The sequence below is a fragment of the Borostomias antarcticus genome (genome assembly GCF_949987555.1).
Source record: "Borostomias antarcticus genome assembly, chromosome: 3".
NCBI classification, from domain to species: domain Eukaryota; kingdom Metazoa; phylum Chordata; class Actinopteri; order Stomiiformes; family Stomiidae; genus Borostomias; species Borostomias antarcticus.
The window spans coordinates 29,655,169-29,680,541 of record NC_140236.1 but is presented as its reverse complement, the minus strand read 5'-3'; the positions used below and the strand labels follow the sequence as shown (position 1 = coordinate 29,680,541).

Below are 25,373 nucleotides of genomic sequence, written 5' to 3'. Positions count from 1 at the left end.
AAATACCCGTGTACGTGTGGACAAGGCCTAATTGAAGTTTGGCCAACTCCAAGCGCTTGCTTCTTATATAAAGTATACGTAAACCGAATAAAACTGCCTACTTTCCTCGATGAGAAAACATGCAAGTGTGCAGTAATTTTGACAACCTTAACAACACTGCCATCTACCGGCTGTCAGTGGGTCTGCGTGCCTACATTTGGAGCCTAGGTTGACGTCATTGCTTCTGATAGGCCAACAGAACGACGACACACTGGAGTTTGAAATTGAGGCGGGCATAGGCGGAAGAGAAGTAACTTACACCGAAAGGTAAACAAAAGATACATTCATTGTACAGTATTGGTGTTTCTGGTTGATACTGATAATGTTATAATAAACGTATGCTTTAACTAATGCAAGTGACGCTTCAGTACTTTAAAAAGCGACCGGTAGCTACAACTAACTTATTTGTTTAACCGAGACTAGCTACAACGTAAGCACTATAAGTAGCTACCTAGCTACTAGCACTAACGCCAGCCATCAACTAACGTTAGCTAGCTGAATTAGCTATAACTGCTAGCAAGCGAACGTTAACCCTATTTTAACAACCGCACTTGAATGTATGGATACTTTTATGTTTTAGTTGTTTCAGTTACTGACAGTCTGCTAACTTAATTATACGCTTGCTATGTTTTCAGGGAGATATGTGCCCGGCGTCTATGGAATTAATCCCTATCTAAGATTGGAAGTTTTTAAACGCATCAGGTTTTAAAACAACCAAGACATGTCTCTATATTCCATACCAGCCAAGAAGCACGCTGCTTTTCATGACCACCACTTCTTGACACCAAAGACACCCGTCAGCAAGCGCTCAAAGGAGCGAGGAGAGTCAGAATCAGGCGAGGGGGAGTTGCCATCGGGATCCATTAGATCAGGCGATACAATGAAGGAGATTAATCGGACCTACGTCATATCTGACGTGTCAAAGAGCGGTGGGCAGGGGCGTGGCACACCTGGGCGCGGCACACCGGGGCGTGGCACACCTGGGCGCGGCCGACTCACTCTTCAAAGGAGGAAAACCTCTCTCAAAACAGGTGCTGAGAACGCAGAAACGACAATGAGCGATCACACTCAGGACAGCACACCTGTACCTGAGAAAAGACTGACTTTGCAACGCAGAGCCAGGACCAGTTCTATTGACAAAAGCGCAAACAATGATATCAGCAAAGCCGCAGAAAGGCATCGCTGGGCCAGCGGTACCGATTCTCAGCGATCCAAAGTTCTATCAGAATCAAACCCTCGAGCACCTGGAGCTGCTGGTATCTTTCGATCCGTTAGCTTGCGGGACACCGCTAGAAGTAAAGGAATCGACAGACCGTCGTTTGCGCAAAAACAGGCCACAACTAGTGGACCTCATGGAGACGTGGCCAAGTCAGAGGACCAGGGCAAAACATATTCAACTCCTACAAAAAATACTCCATTTGAGAAAATCACTGCAAAGAAGGACCTTTTTGAACGACTGGCAGGAAGAGAAGTCCCAAAAGCCGTGGCCCTTAAATCTACAAGTCTGGAGAGGCCAAAGGTGCATGCGCCAGCCACCGCAGCAGAAGCTAAACCAGCTGCTACTCCCCGAAGTTACAAGTTCTCGGCCAACCAGACGTATACCCTGCCCCCGGCGCAGGTGAAAAAGACCACGCCCTCAATCAGCTCCCAGCTCAATGGAAACGCCGGCTCTGTGAGGGGCACCGCCCCCGCCCCCCCGGTACTGACTCCTACACTGCCACCGACAACCACCCCCGAGCCTCTGGCCCGACCCGGCGCGGCGCCGGAGCAGCAGGACGCTCTGAAGATGGAGAACAGCGCCGTGACCGTCGCGGTCCGAGTGAGGCCGTTCAACACCAGGTACAGGACTCTGTTTGGGCCAGTGTGTGTGTGAGACCGTTCAACACCAGGTACAGGACTCTGTTTGGGCCAGTGTGTGTGTGAGACCGTTCAACACCAGGTACAGGACTCTGTTTGGGCCAGTGTGTGTGAGGCCGTTCAACACCAGGTACAGGACTCTGTTTGGGCCAGTGTGTGTGAGGCCGTTCAACACCAGGTACAGGACTCTGTTTGGGCCAGTGTGTGTGTGGACTTTGCGGTGTGATCGTCCTGTCTCAATCTGGTTTGCAGAGGTGTTGAACTGGGATTCAGAAAATTCAAATACTAACCATGTATTTGCACTAAACCAGTGGTCATCACTAGTTCCCCTAGCTGGCAGAGTAGAATCGACTGGTTCAGTGCATGAGTGGAGCAAACACATGGGTAGTATTTGTACTTCCTGATGCCAGGAAGTACAAATTGGTGTGTATAACAGCTTTTGACAGTCTTCTCCTGAATGTATGGCCTTCCATGACCAACAAACTCACCTCTCAAGTCAGTCGTAATAATAAGGTTGTTTTTGTACAATAATGTTTGGGTTATCTATTCAGAGAGAAAACCGAGCAAGCCTCGCAGGTGATCTTCATGGACAACCAGGAGACTGTGGTCCAACACCCGGACACCAAACTGAGCTACTCCTTCACCTACGACTTCTCCTTCTGCTCCGTTGATGAGAGCGCCCCCAGCTTCGCCAGCCAGCAGACTGTATATGAGACGCTGGCGAGGCCCCTGCTTGAGAGAGCCTTTGAGGGATTCAACACCTGTCTGTTTGCCTACGGCCAAACTGGGTCGGGGAAATCCTACACGTAAGTGTCTCACACGTGCCCTGTATCCAGCTTTGCTTTTAAAGCAGGCTAGATCTAAATGGTAAATGGACTGCACTTATATAGCGCTTTTCCACCTTAGCGGCACTCAAAGCGCTTTACAATGGCCTCTCATTCACCCATTCACACACATTCACACACCAATGGTGGTAGCTGCCATGCAAGGTGCTAACCTGCTCATTGGGAGCAATTTGGGGTTAGGTGTCTTGCTCAAGGACACTTCGACATGTGGACAGTCGGAGCTGGGATTCGAACCACTGACCCTTCGATCACTGAACGACCCGCTCTACCAACTGAGCTACAGCTGCCCCCCTAAAAGTGTGCTGTTGCATCCATATGGTTCAATTGGGCTTTGGTTTACAGTATAACACAACCTAGTCTTTTTTCTCTAGTATGATGGGTTTTGGAGAGGAGTCGGGCGTTATCCCAAGATTCTGTGAGGAGCTTTTCTCCAGACTGTCCTCGGTTGAGAACGAGGAGGTAGGCCTAGTATCTCTCATCCAGGTCTTCGTCAACTCGGGCGGATGTCATGTTCCATTTAGCTTCATGGGTTGCTGTTGATGTATTCCAGGTAACATGCCATCTGGAGATGAGCTACTTTGAGGTGTACAATGAGAAGATCCATGACCTGCTGGTGTTGAGGGACGAACAGAACCACAAGAGGCTTCCTGTGAGTAGTCAAGATGACAGAATACCTGATTACAACAGCCAACATGCCTTTTGAATCCCATGGCTCTTTGCAATGGCTCTCTGGTCTATGTACAAAGCACATGCTTTAAAACAATGTTGTTATTATAGTGGAAGATGAGTGTGATAATGACGTGTTTTGTGTGTTTCAGCTGAGAGTTAGAGAACATCCAGTTCACGGGCCCTACGTCGCAGAGCTGTCCACGTGAGCCGACTTCCTCCTCTCTTCCTTGATGAGTGAAGTAGCACTTGTTAATGTCATGACCGATTGCTTATCTATTGGATCCACTGACTGTGTGTTTGCTCACAGGTATGTGGTTAGCGACTATACTGACATTCAGGTAAATAAAAACAAAAAACTCCACATAAATGTTACCTAGTTCTAGTATGTCTGTGATTATCGTTTTGATTCATCCCATTGTAAGTGATAAACACTTCTCTCACCTGTTCCCAGGGTTGGCTGGAGCTAGGCAACAAGCAGCGCGCGACGGCGGCCACGGGGATGAACGACAAGAGCTCCAGGTCCCACTCTGTGTTCATGCTGGTAATGACCCAGACCAAGGTGCGACCGCCCGCCCTCTCAATGCGTCTGTGTGCGTTGCCATATTTGTTTCCGCGAGTGCGTCTATAACCAGGGTGTGTGTCGTGTGTTTATCTCTGTCCGCTCCTGCCGATGTTGTGTGTGCCTGTGTGTGCCTGTGTGTGCCTGTGTGTGCCTGTGTGTGCCTGTGTGTGCCTGTGTGCGCCTATGTGTGTGCGTGTGTGTGCGTGTGTGTGCGTGTGTGTGCGTGTGTGTGCGTGTGTGTGCGTGTGTGTGTGTCAGACTGAGCTTGTGGAGGGGGAGGAGCACGACCACAGGATCACCAGCAGGATCAACCTTGTGGACCTGGCAGGGAGCGAGCGCTGCTCCTCAGCCCAGACCAGCGGAGACCGACTCAGGGTACACACTCCTACATGCTCCTACACACTCCTACACACTCCTACACGCTCCTACACGCTCCTATACACTCCTACACGCTCCTACACACTCCTACACACTCCTACACACTCCCACACACACTCCTACACGCTCCTACACACTCCCACACACACTCCTACACACTCCTACACACTCCCACACACGCTCCTACACGCTCCTACACGCTCCTACACACTCCTACACACACTCCTACACACGCCTACACGCTCCTACACACTCCTACACAACACACTCCTACACGCTCCTACACGCTCCTACACACTCCCACACACGCTCCTACACGCTCCTACACACTCCTACACACTCCTACACACACCTACACACGCCTACACGCTCCTACACACTCCTACACAACACACTCCTACACGCTCCTACACGCTCCTACACACTCCCACACACACTCCTACACACTCCTACACACACCTACACACGCCTACACGCTCCTACACACTCCTACACAACACACTCCTACACGGTCCTACACGCTCCTACACACTCCTACACAACACACTCCTACACACTCCCACACACACTCCTGCACACACCTACACACTCCTACACAAACCTGCACACTCCTACACACTCCTACACACTCCTACACACTCCTAAACACTACCCTGTGTGTTCAGTGACTGGTTCACACGGCAGCTGTGACCATCATGTTCCCCGTGTGCTCCCAGTGTGAGCGGAGTTTAAATAGGTTCAAGTCATTTGTTTTGAGTGGAGGTCGTATTCTAATCATTATGAAGGAGCCAACTTCTAACTTTTTGCTCCCTGTTTATCCGACTGTTGTGACTGGGAAGTCCTAATTGAACCAGTAGCTTCTATGCGTTGTGTACATGTTGGTCCTGTGCCTGCAGGAGGGGGCGAGCATCAACAAGTCCCTCCTGACCCTGGGGAAGGTCATCTCAGCCCTGTCAGAGCAGGCCCAGACCAGGAGGAAGGTCTTCACCCCCTACAGGGAGTCTGTCCTCACCTGGTGAGAAGAAACACGCATGCACACACGCACACACACACATACACACACACACACACACACACACACACACACACACACACACACTGATGTTGAACATTGACATTAGCAGACCATTAGGGTCTAAAGACATCAGGCAGGTCTGGCGTACTTTCTTTTCAAACTGTCTCTGACTTGGTGGAGAAGAAACAGAGACGTAATGTGTCTATTTTTTTGCGGAGAGGTAATGTGAGTACCCAGAAACTCTCGCTGCGGTAAGAACTTTTGGGAACAAGCTGCGATTCGTGGACACCAATGAGAATCTGATCGGATTTTGTATCAGATGCTGATTGGCCCGCGCAGACAGTGGCTGATTTGGCCTCTGATTGGTCACTGACCGCAGATTTCCACTTTTCAAGTATCGCTAACGAGTCCTGCTCTCCAGCGAGCTGTCGGTAGCATATCTGGCGATTTACTTGGACTTAACTTCCACGTTAACTCACTTCACAGAGGTTTTTACACAAATGGTAAAGTCTAAATTAGTTTTTAATTTAGTCCCGACTATACGCTAATGATGTTGAAATGTCATGTCTCTGACTGTGTGTCCAGGCTGGTGAAGGAGAGCGGAGGTCATGTGGAGGTCATGTGTGTGACTGTGTGTCCAGGCTGGTGAAGGAGAGTGGAGGTCATGTGGAGGTCATGTCTCTGACTGTGTGTCCAGGCTGGTGATGGAGAGCGGAGGTCATGTCTCTGACTGTGTGTCCAGGCTGGTGAAGGAGAGCGGAGGTCATGTGGAGGTCATGTCTGACTGTGTGTCCAGGCTGGTGAAGGAGGGCAGAGGTCATGTGGAGGTCATGTCTCTGACTGTGTGTCCAGGCTGGTGATGGAGAGCGGAGGTCATGTGGAGGTCATGTCTCTGACTGTGTGTCCAGGCTGGTGAAGGAGAGCGGAGGTCATGTGGAGGTCATGTCTGACTGTGTGTCCAGGCTGGTGAAGGAGGGCAGAGGTCATGTGGAGGTCATGTGTCTGACTGTGTGTCCAGGCTGGTGAAGGAGAGCGGAGGTCATGTGGAGGTCATGTCTCTGACTGTGTGTCCAGGCTGGTGAAGGAGAGCGGAGGTCATGTGGAGGTCATGTCTCTGACTGTGTGTCCAGGCTGTTGAAGGAGAGCGGAGGTCATGTGGAGGTCATGTCTCTGACTGTGTGTCCAGGCTGGTGAAGGAGAGCGGAGGTCATGTGGAGGTCATGTCTCTGACTGTGTGTCCAGGCTGGTGAAGGAGAGCGGAGGTCATGTGGAGGTCATGTCTGACTGTGTGTCCAGGCTGGTGAAGGAGAGCGGAGGTCATGTGTCTGACTGGGTGTCCAGGCTGGTGAAAGAGAGCGGAGGTCATGTGGAGGTCATGTCTATGACTGTGTGTCCAGGCTGGTGAAGGAGAGCGGAGGTCATGTCTCTGACTGTGTGTCCAGACTGGTGAAGGAGAGCGGAGGTCATGTGGAGGTCATGTCTCTGACTGTGTGTCCAGGCTGGTGAAGGAGAGCGGAGGTCATGTGGAGGTCATGTCTCTGACTGTGTGTCCAGGCTGTTGAAGGAGAGCGGAGGTCATGTGGAGGTCATGTCTCTGACTGTGTGTCCAGGCTGGTGAAGGAGAGCGGAGGTCATGTGGAGGTCATGTCTCTGACTGTGTGTCCAGGCTGGTGAAGGAGAGCGGAGGTCATGTGGAGGTCATGTCTGACTGTGTGTCCAGGCTGGTGAAGGAGAGCGGAGGTCATGTGTCTGACTGGGTGTCCAGGCTGGTGAAAGAGAGCGGAGGTCATGTGGAGGTCATGTCTATGACTGTGTGTCCAGGCTGGTGAAGGAGAGCGGAGGTCATGTCTCTGACTGTGTGTCCAGACTGGTGAAGGAGAGCGGAGGTCATGTGGAGGTCATGTCTCTGACTGTGTGTCCAGGCTGGTGAAGGAGAGCGGAGGTCATGTGGAGGTCATGTCTCTGACTGTGTGTCCAGGCTGGTGAAGGAGAGCGGAGGTCATGTCTATGACTGTGTGTCCAGGCTGGTGAAGGAGAGCGGAGGTCATGTGTGTGACTGTGTGTCCAGGCTGGTGAAGGAGAGCGGAGGTCATGTGGAGGTCATGTCTCTGACTGTGTGTCCAGGCTGGTGAAGGAGAGCGGAGGTCATGTGGAGGTCATGTCTCTGACTGTGTGTCCAGGCTGGTGAAGGAGAGCGGAGGTCATGTGGAGGTCATGTCTCTGACTGTGTGTCCAGGCTGGTGAATGAGAGCAGAGGTCATGTGGAGGTCATGTCTCTGACTGTGTGTCCAGGCTGGTGAAGGAGAGCGGAGGTCATGTGGAGGTCATGTGTGTGACTGTGTGTCCAGGCTGGTGAAGGAGAGCGGAGGTCATGTGGAGGTCATGTCTCTGACTGTGTGTCCAGGCTGGTGAAGGAGAGCCGAGGTCATGCGGAGGTCATGTGTGTGACTGTGTGTCCAGGCTGGTGAAGGAGAGCGGAGGTCATGTGGAGGTCATGTGTCTGACTATGTCCAGGCTGGTGAAGGAGAGCGGAGGTCATGTGTGTGACTGTGTGTCCAGGCTGGTGAAGGAGAGCGGAGGTCATGTCTCTGACTGTGTGTCCAGACTGGTGAAGGAGAGCGGAGGTCATGTGGAGGTCATGTGTGTGACTGTGTGTCCAGGCTGGTGAAGGAGAGCGGAGGTCATGTCTCTGACTGTGTGTCCAGGCTGGTGAAGGAGAGCGGAGGTCATGTGTGTGACTGTGTGTCCAGGCTGGTGATGGAGAGCGGAGGTCATGTGGAGGTCATGTCTCTGACTGTGTGTCCAGGCTGTTGAAGGAGAGTCTGGGGGGAAACTCTAAGACGGCCATGATCGCCACGCTGAGTCCGGCCGGCAGCAACGTGGAGGAGAGCCTGAGCACGCTGCGCTACGCCAAGCAAGCCCGCATGATCGTCAACCTGGCCAAGGTCAACGAGGACACCAACGCCAAGCTCATCAGAGGTCAGACACTCCCCCTCTCCACCCCCTGACACGCCGTCTCCGTCTCGCTCTCATTCTCACTCTGCCACTCTCTCTCCCTTACCTCGCCAGAGTTTCACCCCTTCCTCCATCTCTCTCTTGCTCTCTTTCTCTCTCTCCCTGCAGCCCACCCCCTCCACCTCTTTTTCTCTGTCATCCATCCATCCATCATGACTGCGTCCTCTTCACCCCCCCAGTTCAGTAGTGCCGGTCTCTAACCTTGCCTCCCGGCCATATTTATGCACTGTCATGTCATCACGCCATAGCACTGCAGGTATTATTCAAACACAGATTGCCCTGCACCTCCCGGTTTGTGGCTCTAGGGGGAGCTCCCGCAGCGACGCGCGGCACTCAGGGTGACAGACGCATGTCTGCTGTACAGGCCAGTACTTAGAGGGCTGAGACTATGTCTTTCTCCCCTGTCACCAGAGCTGAAGGCGGAGGTGGAGAAGCTGCGCGCCGCCCAGATGAGCTCCCAGGGCGTGGAGCCGGAGAAGATGAGGCTGTTCCAGCAGGAGATCGCGGCTCTGAAGGGCCAGCTCACCCAGCAGGAGAGGGCCATGGCCGAGGCCCACAGGTCAGCATGTCGCCTCGTATCTCGCTTTGTGATGGGGGACTACATATCCCACAATGCCGTGCGTCTCAGAGACAGGGGACTACATATCCCACACTGCCGTGCGTCTCAGAGTTAGGGGACTACATATCCCACACTGCTGTGCGTCTCAGTCAGGGGACTACATATCCCACACTGCCGTGCGTCTCAGTCAGGGGACTGCATATCCCACACGGCTGTGCGTCTCAGTCAGGGGACTACATATCCCACACTGCCGTGCGTCTCAGTCAGGGGACTGCATATCCCACACGGCTGTGCGTCTCAGTCAGGGGACTACATATCCCACACTGCCGTGCCGGGCGGTTCGGCGCGGTGAGATGTGCGGCGCAGTTTCGTGGTTATTATTTTTTTTTATGTTGTTGTTTTTTATGTTGTTGTTGTCTGTTAGTGCGTGGAGAGAGAAGCTGGAGCAGGCGGAGATACGCAAGCGTGAGGAGACCAAAGAGTTGCAGGTGACTTCCCCTTTAGACCGACTTAACGAGAACAGCCTACAGCAACACCAACCCCCCCCCCCCCACCCAACGTTTTAATATGAGAACAACCTACAGCAACACCAACCCCCCCCCTCCCAACGTTTTAACATGAGAACAGCCTACAGCAACATCAACCCCCCCCCCCCCCCCCCCCCCCTGGGTGCAGATATCAAATAGATGAGGAATGATGAATAAAACATCCCTCCCTTCTCCTCCCCTCCCTCCCTTCTCCCTCCCTTCTCCTTCCCTCCCTCCCTTCTCCTTCCCTCCCTCCCTCCCTCCCTCCCTTCTCCTTCCCTCCCTCCCTTCTCCTTCCCTCCCTCCCTTCTCCTCCCCTCCCTCCCTTCTCCTCCCCTCCCTCGGCCCTCCAGAGAGCGGGCGCCATGTTTAAAGTGGACAACCGGCTGCCCAACCTGGTGAACCTGAACGAGGACCCGCAGCTGTCCGAGATGCTGCTCTACATGATCAAGGAGGGGCAGACCGAGGTGGGCCAGCGCAAGTCCCAGTCCGCCCACGACATCCAGCTGACCGGGGCTCTGATCGCCGACCGCCACTGGTGAGGACGGCCGCCGTGGAACTGGCCGGGGAAGGGTCCAGCCGGCCGGCCAGGGAGGGGCTCCTCCAAGGGCCAGGGAGGGGTCTCTCAGGGGGCCAGGGAGGGGTCTCTCTCTCAGAGGGCCAGGGAGGGGTCTCTCTCTCAGAGGGCCAGGGAGGGTTCCCTCAGAGGGCCAGGGAGGGTTCCCTCAGAGGGCCAGGGAGGGGTCTCTCAAAGGGCCAGGGAGGGGTCTCTCTCTCAGAGGGCCAGGGAGGGGTCTCTCTCTCAGAGGGCCAGGGAGGGGTCTCTCAGAGGGCCAGGGAGGATTCTCTCAGAGGGCCAGGGAGGGGTCTCTCTCTCAGAGGGCCAGGGAGGGTTCCCTCAGAGGGCCAGGGAGGGGTCTCTCTCAGAGGGCCAGGGAGGGGTCTCTCTCTCAGAGGGCCAGGGAGGGGTCTCTCAAAGGGCCAGGGAGGGGTCTCTCTCTCAGAGGGCCAGGGAGGGGTCTCTCTCTCAGAGGGCCAGGGAGGGGTCTCTCTCTGAGGGCCAGGGAGGGGTCTCTCTCTCTGAGGGCCAGGGAGGGGTCTCTCTCTGAGGGCCAGGGAGGGGTCTCTCTCTCAGAGGGCCAGGGAGGGGTCTCTCAGAGGGCCAGGGAGGGGTCTCTCTCTGAGGGCCAGGGAGGGGTCTCTCTCTCAGAGGGCCAGGGAGGGTTCCCTCAGAGGGCCAGGGAGGGGTCTCTCAAAGGGCCAGGGAGGGGTCTCTCTCTCAGAGGGCCAGGGAGGGGTCTCTCTCTCAGAGGGCCAGGGAGGGGTCTCTCTCTGAGGGCCAGGGAGGGGTCTCTCTCTCTGAGGGCCAGGGAGGGGTCTCTCTCTCAGAGGGCCAGGGAGGGGTCCCTCTCTCAGAGGGCCAGGGAGGGGTCTCTCTCTCAGAGGGCCAGGGAGGGGTCTCTCTCTCAGAGGGCCAGGGAGGGGTCCCTCTCTCAGAGGGCCAGGGAGGGGTCTCTCTCTCAGAGGGCCAGGGAGGGGTCCCTCTCTCAGAGGGCCAGGGAGGGGTCTCTCTCTCAGAGCGCCAGGGAGGGGTCTCTCTCTCAGAGGGCCAGGGAGGGGTCCCTCTCTCAGAGGGCCAGGGAGGGGTCTCTCTCTCAGAGGGCCAGGGAGGGGTCCCTCTCTCAGAGGGCCAGGGAGGGGTCTCTCTCTGAGGGCCAGGGAGGGGTCCCTCTCTCAGAGGGCCAGGGAGGGGTCCCTCTCTCAGAGGGCCAGGGAGGGGTCTCTCTCTCAGAGGGCCAGGGAGGGGTCTCTCTCTCAGAGGGCCAGGGAGGGGTCCCTCTCTCAGAGGGCCAGGGAGGGGTCTCTCTCTCAGAGGGCCAGGGAGGGGTCTCTCTCTCAGAGGGCCAGGGAGGGGTCTCTCTCTCAGAGGGCCAGGGAGGGGTCTCTCTCTCAGAGGGCCAGGGAGGGGTCTCTCTCTCAGAGGGCCAGGGAGGGTTCCCTCAGAGGGCCAGGGAGGGGTCTCTCTCTCAGAGGGCCAGGGAGGGTCAAAGTCCCGTGTTTGTCTTGGCCCCCGCTCGTTTGTCACTGTGAAAGCAGGATGTTTTCATCTCACTCAGTTAAGCTTGGTCTACTCCTCAGCCTGGCTGTTTACTATGTGCTGGTTCGTCCCGTGTTTCCTCTCTCAGTGTCATCTCAAACGTCAGTGGGACGGTGAGCGTCACTCCCATGGCCAACGCCAAGACCTTCGTGAACGGGGACCTGATCTCTGAGACCACGGTGCTGCACCATGTATGTACCAGAGACCCACCTGACCAGGAAAAACACTCACTTCAGTCAGACCTGACTCTGAATTCACTCACTAATGTTTGATATTTTTGGGGTCTGGTTGCCAGGGCGACAGGGTGATCCTGGGCGGAGACCACTACTTCCGCTTCAACCACCCGGCAGAGGTGCAGTCTGGGAGGCGCGTGTCGTGCTGGACAGGCGACGGCGACGGCCAGAAGGACTTTGAGTTCGCCAAAAACGAGCTGCTCTCCGCCCAAAGAGCCCAGTGAGTCAAACGCAAGATCCTCCTCACGACTCAGCACAGTCAGTCCACTTTTAGGGGGTGGGGGGGCGTTCTGGCTCTGTTAATGTTTTGGTTGTGCACCGTCAGGCTGGAGGCGGAGATCGAGGAGGCGCGTCTCAGAGCCAGGGAGGAGATGCTGCAGGGGATCCAGGTGGCCAAGGAGCTGGCCCAGAAGCAGCTGCAGGACCAGAAGAGCCTGTATGAGGACAAGATCACAGCCCTGGAGAGAGAGCTGGTACATGTCCACACAGACATACACCAGTCCACTTCAGGCTTTAGGCCTGGGCCCAGTACCCCCTTCCCCTCACCCTAACCCGGGTCCGTATCCTTTTCCTACCCCCTCCCTACCCCAACCCCTGCCTCTATCTGGGCCCAGGCACATTCACGCACACACAGACATACACCAGTGTTTGCCATGTCTGTCCTATGATGTTTTTAGCCTCTCTCACTCTGAAAATGTAATTAAATGTAATTTATTGCTTTATGCAAAAATGTTCTTAGCCGGTAGACGAACATACTCCTGGAGCTTGCTCGATCGCCTTGTTGAGAGGGGTCAGGGAAGAATTTTTTACAGCTCACTTATCTGGCCCCCGGGTGATACTGTTTTTTTTGCTTCCCTCTGGAATATGTAGAGGTGGGTCGTATGCCCACCTCCCTTGTTCTCTGTAAAGCGCATTGTGTTGCCTCTGGGTATGAAATGCGCTATATAAATAAAGCTTGATTGATTGATTGATTGATTGATGTCCGCCTCTCAGCGCCGGGAAAAGCTTGAATGGCCGCTCGCCTCATATTAGACCGCCCCAACCCCGAAGTATTGCAGGAAATATGAAAACAGGGTATACCGGCCTCCTGCCATTCAGCGTGTGGACACAGTCGTTAGCTGTAACACATTAAATATATCATGTAACGGCATGTGGAGTGTGTCCTCTACTGTAACATCTACTGTAACATAGCTCCCAGTAACAGTATCACAGTGAACGCCGAACCTAATAGAGATGAATCCTGGAGGAGAGCGTAGCCCCAGTAACAGCTCTGTCTCTAGGAGGAGGAGGAGAGGAGGAGGAGGAGAGCGTAGCCCCAGTATCAGCTCTGTCTCTAGGAGGAGGAGGAGAGGAGGAGGAGGAGAGCGTAGCCCCAGTAACAGCTCTGTCTCTAGGAGAGGAGGAGGAGGAGAGCGTAGCCCCAGTAACAGCTCTGTCTCTAGGAGGAGGAGGAGAGGAGGAGGAGGAGAGCGTAGCCCCAGTAACAGCTCTGTCTCTAGGAGGAGGAGAGCGAGAGGAAGCGGGTCCAGGAGGAGGACCAGCAGAGGATGACCTCTCAGGTGGAGCGGCTGCAGTCGGCCAACACCCAGCTGGAGCAGGAGGTGGACGCGCACAAGAGGCGCCTGCGCCTGCACATGGAGGCCCGGGTCACCAGACAGGTCAGACCCATAAACAGACCCATAAACAGAAATATAAGCACATTCTATTCCACCTCTATGGATTCATGTCCTGTGTTTTATTCACGATCTCTTTTCTACCGGCCATGTTTATGTGACACACATCCTAGGAGTTTATCTAGGGTTGACGACACAGAGTGACAGAACAGAACAGTGCAAAGACTAAATACAGCGCAATATACAAAATACCATATACTGTTAAAAACATACATACAAAACCAATATTCATATTGTGTGTTATGCACTCTAGGCGATGGAAGACCACAGCATCCGGCAGGCCAGGATCGTGGAGGCGCTGGAGGAGGAGAAGAGGAAGATCGGCAGAGACCTGGAGGAGAGGCAGAGGAGGCTGGCGCTGAGGGAACACAAGGCCCAGAGGAACGGTACGCCCTCTGGCCGGGGGGGGGGGGGGGGTCACTGAACCAGGTGGCTTATACTGGCCGTGGCTAGCCCACCACTCCCGGGGTCGTACCTCACCTCTGAACTGTTGCATTGTGGGTTGCAGTGGCGCCACAGTGGGACGCCATGAAGCTGTCTCTGATGATCGAAGAGGCCAACAAGATCAGCGCCAAACTCCGGAAGAAGACCGTTTTCAGCAGGTACCAATCGTACAGAGGCAGTGAATCACCATGCGCTCCATGTAAACACAAGGGTTTCTGGGTACAGGATCTATACGTCTTTGTCATTTGAGAGACGGTACTGGGTTCAGCCTGGATCCTGTGACTGGTTTCTAGACACGAGGCTCCTGAGAAGGAAGGCGGGGTCGGGGGAGAGGGGCTGCTGCAGGTCCAGGTCCAGAACACCAAGCTGGGCATCTCCACCTTCTGGAGCCTGGAGAAGTTCCAGAGCAGCCTGGCCGCCATGAGGGACCTGGAGCAGGTGAGTCACCCGGCGCTCCTCCACACGGCTCCTCCACAGCTGCTCCGTAGACGTGTTGAAAGGTGAATGCTGCCCTTGTGCTCCCTCTACAGGACAGGAGGACAACGGTAACAGTGCACTGACATTCCCACAGCAGCGTTTAGATTTGGGACCGTTTTGACTGCTTGACTAGTCTACAGTGTGTATCACAACAGCCCAACTATGTGATCTTCCTTCCACACTTCCAGGAAGACGAATATGACTTCCTCCACATGGTAGATCTCCCAGGCTCTGTCTCCTCCCAGCCTGTTTACAGGGCCGGCGTGGCTCGTTGACGAGAGCCACGTTCCTTCCTGCCGCTCCTCGTTAAGAGATGCGACCCGGAGACTAAGCAGCTCTCTCTCCTCCCCAGGGCGACGCCGCCTCTAAAGACGAAGACGTGTTTTACGACCCCAACGACGAGTGGGAGCCGGATATATCTGCCTCCCCGGCCGGGTCCTCCTTCTCCCGACGCAGGTGACCGCGCCCTCCCCGTCTCCGCCCCCACGTAGAATAAGGAGCCTAAAATGTGTCAGAATCATATGATTGATGAATATGGAAAATGGAGAGTGGGAGTGGGGATTAAAGATCGATCACGGACGCTCGTCTCTGCTGAACATTGTGGAACGTTTTGGTTATTTTTATAAAGGGCTAATATTGATGTTTCCACTCTGTTGATTTACTAGCTGGCTCGTCTCGTATGTTTCTCTCTTTTTTTTCCCCTTAACTCAAAGTGAACTAGCTACCCGCAGAATGTCTCCCTTGTTCTCTCTCTCTCTTTCTCTCTCTCTTTCCCTCTCTCTCTCTCTCCCTCTCTCTCTCTCTCTCTGTCTCTCTCCCGCTGTCTCTCTCTCTCTCTCCCTCTCTCTCTCCCTCTCTCTCCCTCTCTCTCTCTCTCTCTCTCTCTGTGTCTCTCTCCTGCTGTCCCTCTCTCTCTCTCCCTGTCTCCCTCTCTCTCTCTCTCTCTCTCTCTCCCGCTGTCTCTCTCTCTCTCCCTGGTTGAATAATGTTGTGTGTGGAGGAGTGGGGCGTTTGGAGAGGACAGCCAGCATTCCTCCGCCAGCGCACCACCTCCAGACAACGTTCTGCCCGCGCTGTTGTTGTTCTAGTCGACAGTACGGCCCTGTTGGTGCCGGGGCTGGATGGAGAGGTGTTCTAGTGGGCCGTACGGCCCTGTTGGTGCCGGGGCTGGACCCTGTTGGTGCCGGGGATGGACCCTGTTGGTGCCGGGGCTGGACCCTGTTGGTGCCGGGGCTGGACCCTGTTGGTGCCGGGGATGGACCCTGTTGGTGCCGGGGCTGGACCCTGTTGGTGCCGGGGCTGGAAGGAGAGGGGGCCAAATGAAACATGGCAGGACCTCACTGGTTCTGCTCTCTGCTCTTTACTTCCTCCACCGCTGCCTGAGACCACAGACACGTTCACTACAAGCTTGCTCTCTCTCTCTCTCTCTCTCTGTCTCTCTCATTCTCTCTTTCTCTCCCACCTCTCTCTCTCACCACTCTTTCTCTCTCACTCTACCTCTCTGTCCCCACCTCTCTTTCTTTCCCCCCGTCCTTCTCCCCCACATCCCCCACTCTATCTCTCTCTCTCTCCTCTCTCTCTCTCTCTCTCTCTCTCCCTCCCTCTCTCTCTCTCTCTCTCTCTCTCTCTCTCTCTCTCCCTCTCTCTCTCTCTCTCTCTCTCTCTCTCTCCCTCTCTCTCTAGTCCTGTACTGTTTAGTGGCCCATAGGGCAGGAGCTGATTGGTTCCTTAGCGTGAGGCAGCTTGGTGTCCAAGTCCACCCCCTGGTCCACCCCCTGGACCAGTCCACCCCCTGGACAGACGCTAGCTGCTCTCTGCAGGGCAGGGGAGCGTTTCAGTCTACTCATCAGAATGAAAGCCCGTCCTTCATATGTTCATATGAGCTGGTCAGAGCGTGGGGGCTGAGCAGAGTGAGCCGTGGTGGTCGTCCTCCCAGTACCAGGCGTGGCTGACCTGTCTCTGCCTCCCGGTACCGGGCGTGGCTGACCTGTCTCTGCCTCCCGGTACCGGGCGTGGCTGACCTGTCTCTGCCTCCCGGTACCGGGCGTGGCTGACCTGTCTCTGCCTCCCGGTACCGGGCGTGGCTGACCTGTCTCTGCCTCCCGGTACCGGGCGAGGCTGACCTGTCTCTGTGTCCTGCCGTCCAGGAGCAGGAGTCTTCTGAAGAGCAGGAGGATCTCGGGGCGTCTCTACGAGATCAGAGTCCATCCCATCCAGAGCCTCCTCAACAGCTCCTCTCAGTCCTCCGGTAACTCCCCCAGTACCTCCACATCACAGGGTAACTCCCCCAGTACCTCCACATCACAGGGTAACTCCCCCAGTACCTCCACATCACAGGGTAACTCCCCCAGTACCTCCACATCACAGGGTATCTCCCCCAGTACCTCCACATCACAGGGTAACTCCCCCAGTACCTCCACATCACAGGGTTACTCCCCCAGTACCTCCACGTCACAGGGTTACTCCCCCAGTACCTCCACGTCACAGGGTTACTCCCCCAGTACCTCCACGTCACAGGGTTACTCCCCCAGTACCTCCACGTCACAGGGTTACTCCCCCAGTACCTCCACGTCACAGGGTTACTCCCCCAGTACCTCCACGTCACAGGGTTACTCCCCCAGTACCTCCACGTCACAGGGTAACTCCCCCAGTACCTCCACATCACAGGGTAACTCCCCCAGTACCTCCACATCACAGGGTAACTCCCCCAGTACCTCCACATCACAGGGTAACTCCCCCAGTACCTCCACATCACAGGGTAACTCCCCCAGTACCTCCACATCTCAGGGTAACTCCCCCAGTACCTCCACGTCACAGGGTTACTCCCCCAGTACCTCCACATCTCAGGGTAACTCCCCCAGTACCTCCACATCACAGGGTAACTCCCCCAGTACCTCGACATCACAGGGTAACACCCCCAGTACCTCCACGTCACAGGGTTACTCCCCCAGTACCTCCACATCACAGGGTTACATCCGTTACAAGGACCTGTATTTACATACAACGCATCCCTTTGGATTAGCACTGTCCAGAACAAAATGGCTGTGATTGGACTATTGTCTGTGACCATACCGAATAATATACTCCATCAGCCTACATAATCTCACAAGTGCTGCTTTGTTGTGATGAAAGCTGCTTAATCCCAGCAGGTCTGATGGGCGTGTCAAAACCGCCCTCCTCTCAAGGCTCCCCAGACTCCGCCCTGCCGGGGATCTGCAAACATCTGATTGGCCAGACGTTGGCCCTTCTGCGTCGGTGTCACAGCGCCGAGGAGAGCGTGGCGGACAGGTTGACCTCTGACCTCTGGTGCGTGTATACGGCCGTGAAGACCATCTCCGGTCTGTACGACCGTCTTGACGAAGACAGCCAGGAGAACGGTGAGTCTGCGCTGAGGACCAAGCAGGAGACGGTAGAGATAGTAGCTGATGTAGGTGTGGTAAAAATCTAAACTTTCAACACAACCAAGTTGAAGTTGGTTTAGTTTACAATATAATTAGCATAATAATCATTAGGGGCCAGGCAGCGTAGCTGCCGGAACCCTATTGTATTTGCCTATATTATTATTATTATTCTCCATCTTCCACTGAAGTCTGACTTCCCTTAGACAAAAAATCACCAAACTTTGCACATAGCTCCAGTACTATTCCCAAAGTCATCAACCTGCATTGTAGGTCAATAAACCTGAAGGTGGCGCTACAGCAACAGTCTAAAGTTTAAAACTTTAAAAAATCATAATAAATCAGCCATAGGTGCTATCATTGTAAAACCACCACGTGAATGTAGTTCCAAGAGACAAAACTTTCATACACTCTGACCTTGCAGGAATTTTGAAGTCCATCACTCAGATTTTTTCATAAACTGTAAAACCTATCAAACCTATCTCCTCCCACATTTTTTGTTCAATTGACACCAAATTTGATATACTGCTTCTTAAGACTGTCCTTACCAAAGGATCCTCACAGATTTTTGAAATATGAAAAATTGAGTCCACAGCGCATCAAAAAGTTTTACTGTTAACAGTTCTGTATACAGTTCCTACGAATTCTTGCCAAATCAATGTCTGATCATCCTTATAAAAGGTGACAACATTGGCAACATATCCAAGATGTAGTGTGATGTCTTTCAGAATTTTATGTAAAAAAAATGAATTTTTTACAGTATTCTGAATTATCAACCGGTCAATGGAAAAGAGCATATCTAAATCTAACTCCTCCCACATTTTTTTTTCAATTGCAACCAAAATGCATGCACTGCATCATCAGACAGCCCACACCAAATGATCCAGACAGATTTTTGAAATATCAAAAACTGAGCGCATGATGAATCAAAATGTTTTACTATTACCAATACTGTACATTTACAACAAATTCTCGCTCAATAAATGTCCTATGTTCATGAAAAATGAGGGCATAATTGTCATGAAAGGGTAGATGTAGTGTGATTTTTTTCAGAATTTTATCTCAAAAATTAAATTTTTAAAAATATGTTTAATTCTGTCCTCCGAAACCAACACTTCATACTGAGAAAACTGCACTACCCACAATCCAACGCAAGCTCCACCAATCGGAGACGTCGCTGTTGGCAACCCTACCCAGCCCCCGCCGAGGATTACAATGAGTAAATTCATTGATTTTCCACTGACTGAGCACACAGCTGCTGAAGTTAATGTTCAATTATGAAGAAAAGCAAACAAAACCAAAAAAAATGAATAAACATATCTCATCCCACATTTTTCAATCATTTAACACCAAACTTGCTACACTGGATCTTCAGACTGTAATTCACAAACTCATTGACCAGATTGTTGAATTATCAAAATCGAGCTTACAATGCATCAAAATGTTTTACAAATGTTTTACGATGCAAAATGAACATTGGAATGTCAACTTTCTTGTTGTCTTCCTATTCTCTCGCTTATTGCTCCTAAACTTGTCGTTAATAGCCTGGCCCCGCCTCATCGCTGCGTAGCAGCTTTAATTACCCTTATGGCTCCAACAAACCAGCTCAGTGGCCTTGTGGTTAAGTGTCGGCCAGCATCCAGGGTTGGATTGGGGTTAAGTCCCTGTGACATACTAGCCCCATGTGACATACTAGCGTCATGTCCAGGGTGTGTACTTGTACATCAAGCTGCCTCACGCTAAGGAACCAGGAGATGGGCTCCTGCCCTATGGGCAACTAGGCTCCAGAACCATTGGTTCTCAAGGCTACTTCTTCTTCTTCTGGCTCCAATACTGTTGATGGTAGATGGTGTTTTACCCCACCCGATAGTCCCCCATGATCGTCTTCAACCTGTCCCCTTACGTGTTGGGAAGAACACACAGTTCCTAATGATCAGGGATGTCCCTCCCGGGGGGGGCAGTGTTCGCGTGCAGCGTGGAGGCCCAGGGCCAGCTGGTGAAGGCCACCTCGGCCGTGGAGAGAGCCGTGCTGGTCACCCTTCAGTGGCTGGCGGCCGTGCGGCCTGCCTCCGGCCCTCTGGCCAGCGTCTCGGAGGAGCTGAAGAGCCAGGTGAAGAGGATGGGAGGCTTCCTCCAGCTCCTCGTCCAGGTGAGGGGTCACTCTGACTGTCCAGCCGTCGATCAGTCCAGCGCCGTCATCTCTGAAGGTTGAGTGAAGGGAACGGGAGTGAATGTTGAGAGGCGTGGGCAGCACTAATCACGCTTTTGAAGACACGCAAATGTGATTTTTGAAATGATTTTGTAATGAATGTGATGACGTTTCGTTGTGCCTTTATCCCAGTTGAAATTGATTTGGAAACTGAATGATTCCAAAACCCTATGGGTTTTATTATATTTTTTCAAATTAGGCAGTTAATGTCAGAAGGGCTTATCAAAATGCATAGCGGTGACTGACAGCTCGTAGCTCTGAGCTGTTTGAGCCATGTGTATGGAAAAGGATAAGAGCAGGGAGTTCTCAACCTTGAGCCCCTAACAGCATGAATAAATGGAGAATGCATCAGAATTCCTCACCAACCCCGGCCCTAAACATCACGGCTACCCACCTCCTCTACCATTTGATTTTTTTACTGTACACGTTCTCGCTCAGCTTCCCATCGAAGCATTTTATTTATGATTTGCTCGGCGCTCCTGCGTTATCTTGAGCAGGGCTGTGACTCGGAGATCTCCTCCATGGTGTCGGAGGCGGAGAGGAAGAGCGGCCGGTGTTTGGAGGCGTCGCTGCGGGAGGTCGGCCACCTCGCCGCCCTGACGGGGACCCAGCTGCACGTCACCGAGCTGGGCGCCAACCAGGTAACGCTGCCCGGCTGACCTCCACCACACCCGCCCAGTTAACCTCCACCACACCCGCCCAGTTAACCTCCACCACACCCGCCCGGTTAACCTCCACCACACCTGCCCAGCTGACCTCCACCACACCCGCCCAGCTGACCTCCACCACACCCGCCCGGTTAACCTCCACCACACCCGCCCAGTCAACCTCCACCACACCTGCCCAGCTGACCTCCACCACATCCGTCCGGTTAACCTCCACCACACCCACCCAGCTGACCTCCACCACATCCGCCCGGTTAACCTCCACCAAACCCACGCTGACCTCCACCACACCCCCCCAGCTGACCTCCACCACACCCACCCAGCTGACCTCCACCACACCCACCCAGCTGACCTCCACCACACCCACCCAGTTAACCTCCACCATACCCACCCAGTTAACCTCCACCACACCCGCCCAGTTAACCTCCACCACACCCACCCAGTTAACCTCCACCACACCCGCCCGGCTCAGCCCAGCGCTAATCAAGCCTTCCTCTCTGCTGGTGGATTGTGGGAGATTAGGAGTGCGGTGCTTCAGAGAGGAGGGGGTTGGATGCTGGTTGAACCCGAGGCTGAGAGAATGTATAACACTGTGTTGGTGGTTAGATGGGTGGATTAGCTGGTCTCTCTCTCTCCCCTGCAGTCAGTGGCCAAGTCTCTGCTGGAAGGAACCAATCAGGGCGTGCTCTCTCTGCTGAAGGTGGGGCTGACCGTCACTAGGGAGATGCTGAGAGGGGCTCAGCTGGCGTACCCAAGGACCCCGGTGAGAAACAGGGTCCTGCTGAAGTCACTGGATGATGTAATGTGCTCTGTCATAGCCTCATTTGAATGAAACACCTTACTTGTTAGTGGCCATCCTGGAACGCATGAAAAGACAACAAAAGAAAATATTTGTAAATGCTCATCATAATTGTGCTATTGACATCGATTTTAATGCTATTACAACGACAGCACTCCGCATGTTGAAACCACATTTTGCGTCATCCAGGTTTTGCAGGGCCTCAAATCCAAGATGCTGGACTTGGCGCGCGCTCTCCAGAGCTACATCCACTGCAACATGACGGTGAGCAACAAAAACACACCCGTGATTGGACGGATCTTGACAAGAGCTTAAATGCCTCAGATTAATGGCCCCTCCCACAGCGGCGTGTTAAAGGTGCGGAGCAGCGTTTTTATTGCTCTTGTAAAACCGTCCGTCGCGCCGCCTTATCGGCCCCCTCTCACGCCGGCGCCCTCGTTCAGTAATGAATGTGTTGAATGAAGTGCCATCAGTCAACGTAACGCGCCTGTTTGCCGTTATCTGTGGCGCACAAACTAGCGCTTTTGTTAACGTCGATCATCGCTGTGTAGAGGGACAGGGACAATAAGGGGGAGGGGGGCACCCCTCTCTCCCCCACCCCCACACCTTTATTGTTGTCAAACAGAAGGGGGTTGGGGAAAGCAACGTGTGAATCCTGGTTGGCTTCTATGAGACGGAGAGCTGTGGTGTTACCTCTGCCCCAGCAGCAGCGCAGGGGAAGAGATAGTGTTTTCGCTGCCGTTTTGCAAAAACTACCGGATCGATTTTCACAACACTCAGTGGAGGGGTGTAGTATGGCCCAGCTTAGAACCCATTACATTCTGGAGTGTATCCGAATGACGTGGCGGGCCCACGAGACGCCCAAACATGGCCGGCCATTCACCATTCTCCATTCATTTTTTGGACTTGGGGAGCAAAAAATTCCCCTCATTCATTGTCAATGGGGGGAATTGAAACGGCTTGACATGGGAAGGTCACAGAGACGCGGGGTTTGGCATAAAGCTCTCGACCTAACGAATGCAGCGATACCAAACATGTCCTGCTCACATACGTGCGCGCACAGAACCACAAAATGCATTCATGGGCGGAGGTCTGTGCTCTCTGAGCACCATTTCTAGTTCTTATTGATATAGATTCATGGCATTGATGCAAATACGCACTGAAATGTTCATATGTTTCCACCATTCTATTGCTATGTACTGGATTTGATTTGAATAGAGACTGAAGCTAATCTAAACATCAGTGTAGGGAAGGCTCCAATCAGCCATTATGTCACTGGCATATGGGTTCATCTCCTTGGAAGTGCACTGTTTTACTGTTTACATCATGTGTGGGTGTCTGCGTGCGTGTGTGTGCGTGCGCGTGTGCCTGCATGCGTGCGCGTGTGCGTGTGTGTGCGTGTGTTTGCGTGTGTGTGTATGTGTGTGTGTATGTGTGTGTGTGTGTGTGTGTACACAGGAGAGGGAGGAAAGCCTGGAGAAGGGAGGGGAGGACGTTGATCCCTCACACCTGCTGAGACTGAGGAACACAGCAGCCAAGCTGTTCCAGCTCAACCAGGCTGTCAGAGAGATGCACTCTGCTCTCTCCTCAGCGCTCACAGGTACTGGTCCGCTCTCTCCTCTGCTCTCTCCTCAGCGCTCACAGGTACTGGTCCGCTCTCTCCTCAGCGCTCACAGGTACTGGTCCGCTCTCTCCTCAGCGCTCACAGGTACTGGTCCACTCTCTCCTCAGCGCTCACAGGTACTGGTCCGCTCTCTCCTCAGCGCTCACAGGTACTGGTCTCCTCTCTCCTCAGCGCTCACAGGTACTGGTCTCCTCTCTCCTCAGCGCTCACAGGTACTGGTCCGCTCTCTCCTCAGCGCTCACAGGTACTGGTCCGCTCTCTCCTCAGCGCTCACAGGTACTGGTCCGCTCTCTCCTCAGCGCTCACAGGTACTGGTCCGCTCTCTCCTCAGCGCTCACAGGTACTGGTCCGCTCTGCAGTTCTGCTGAGAAAAGTGGGAAGACTACTACCTTAGATGTGATGGTCCATTATGACTTCAATTAGTCACCCCTGAGCAAATATGTGGAAGTGAACCCTAAGGACTCTCCCCTTTTAAGGATGAGGGTTGGAGGAAGGTTCTGAGCCCATGTTAAACAAGGTTCCTTCCATACCACCCAGGGAAAGGCGTGGACTCAAGCCTCAGCGTCTGCAGCGCAGCCGTCTTCTCCTCCTCCAAGATCATCGTGGACGTCCTCCACGGCCTGCCCAAGGAGCCGGGCGCGTCCTCCGCCTCCTGCGGCCTTCACATGCCCTGCGTCCAGTCCGTGGTGGCGGCGCGGGACGAGCTACACGCTGCGCTGCAGTCCCTGTGTGACGCCTTCGACCAGCAGGGGGCAGCGGCGAGCAGAGGGTCAGCGGGCTCCGAGGCGAGTGTAGAGGAGTGGGGTTCAGCAAAGGAGGGGTCCTCCAGCAGTTTTAGGCACAGGACAGTCCCTAAGATGGTGTACTCTCTCTCCTCAGGGGTCTCTTCAGCCAATAGCGAGGCTAGGGACCCTCGCTGGGTCTGAGCGACAGCTACCGGAATGGTGCTTTGTGCTCGTTTTTGGCTGAATCGGAATAATCGGAATAAACTAATTATGTGTACTAGGTTTAAATGTTTTTAATATGGACAAATAAAGCAAATACAATGATTGAATCTGAAGTCCTTTCTGGATTTTTCGTGTCCTCTCTCCTTACCTCCTTAAAATCTGAAGCTCCGCCCCATTTGCCTTCTCAATGTTTTCAGAAAAGGAGAGGGAGGCAAGGAAAGAGGACAGAGAATGTAGATGTTTGGAGCTAAACTATGGCCCAATGTCATTAGTAGACGGAAACATCGACAGTGACGTACTAGGTAGTAACTAGTAAGAATGTTAAAATCTGCTGTACAGGTCTATCCCATTTGCACTAGGTCTACTATTGATTACGTTCTTAAGTGTACACTTTTTTTGGCTTGTAAAAAGAATTGACACTAGATCAAATTTTATTGGGGGGGCGGGTGTTTCAATTATACATAGGACTGTAACTGTTGAGATACTTGATTTTTTTGTTTTGTCTTTTTGTGAGTACCGTATCCCTTTGGTTATTCAGATTTGTGTATAACCAAGAAGCAATAATCCACAACTCAACACTTCCAGGATGCCCAATATCATCACATATGCACTCGAAGTTTAGCAGTAACTGATGTTTGCACATAACCTTGCACAAAGTCTTGTCTTTTTGTTTATGACTCATTCATATGACATCTTTTGTATCGATTGATAAATATGTATTTCACAACTCAATCATGGAACAACTGAGTGGACACAATAAATGTATGCATCTCTTGGGTTAAGTTGTCTGTTGATCATGTCTATCACGTTTTGGAAAGACGAGAAGTAATATTTGACTAAAAGTCAGTCAGTTTTATTTGTCACACTATTATACAGGTACGAGTAGTAAAATGTTCTTCTGTTAGCTCCTAGATTGTGCACATATTAAGCAATATAGAGCGGTAAAAAGGTGAAAAAATCTGTCAATTGTATTTATATAGCACATGTTCATACAAGAAAATGTACTACACAGTGCTTCACAGAATAAGAAAATAAATAAAAACAGTTTATTAGTAAATGGTATAAAAACATTAAATAAAACAGGACAGATAATATATGATAAAATAAACAATTTAAAATGTGAATAAAAACATTCAAATTGAGAAGATTTAATTACAACAGGTAAGGGTACATGATAAGTGAGATTATAAAGTTATGTCTTAAGATCTTGCTTGAAAGTTCCCGCAGTTTCAGCCCTTCTTAGGCGTTCTGGCAGAGTATTCCAGAGGCTGGGTGCATAAAAACTGAAGAGAAACCCACGTCTCTTGGTCCTGGCTCCAGGAATCAATAACATTCAGTGC

At 52.9% G+C, this 25,373-nt stretch overlaps 1 protein-coding gene across 1 annotated transcript; it reads left to right on the top strand.

The window, feature by feature from the left end:
- Nucleotides 1–760: 760 nt before the first annotated feature.
- kif14 (kinesin family member 14) lies at nucleotides 761–23,984 on the top strand (the record flags this gene model as incomplete). Its single annotated transcript, XM_084436130.1, has 30 exons — nucleotides 761–1,878; nucleotides 2,448–2,702; nucleotides 3,113–3,200; nucleotides 3,292–3,390; nucleotides 3,560–3,612; nucleotides 3,718–3,748; nucleotides 3,862–3,969; nucleotides 4,231–4,347; nucleotides 5,247–5,365; nucleotides 8,172–8,344; nucleotides 8,792–8,939; nucleotides 9,364–9,427; nucleotides 9,820–10,004; nucleotides 11,653–11,755; nucleotides 11,860–12,017; nucleotides 12,123–12,270; nucleotides 13,297–13,455; nucleotides 13,724–13,856; nucleotides 13,979–14,072; nucleotides 14,208–14,352; nucleotides 14,744–14,847; nucleotides 16,539–16,639; nucleotides 17,538–17,768; nucleotides 19,751–19,938; nucleotides 20,496–20,639; nucleotides 21,307–21,426; nucleotides 21,652–21,726; nucleotides 22,921–23,062; nucleotides 23,624–23,855; nucleotides 23,966–23,984. The coding sequence occupies 30 exons, from the start codon at nucleotides 761–763 to the stop codon at nucleotides 23,982–23,984; spliced, it is 4,854 nt and encodes a 1,617-aa protein (XP_084292256.1).
- Nucleotides 23,985–25,373: the final 1,389 nt, after the last annotated feature.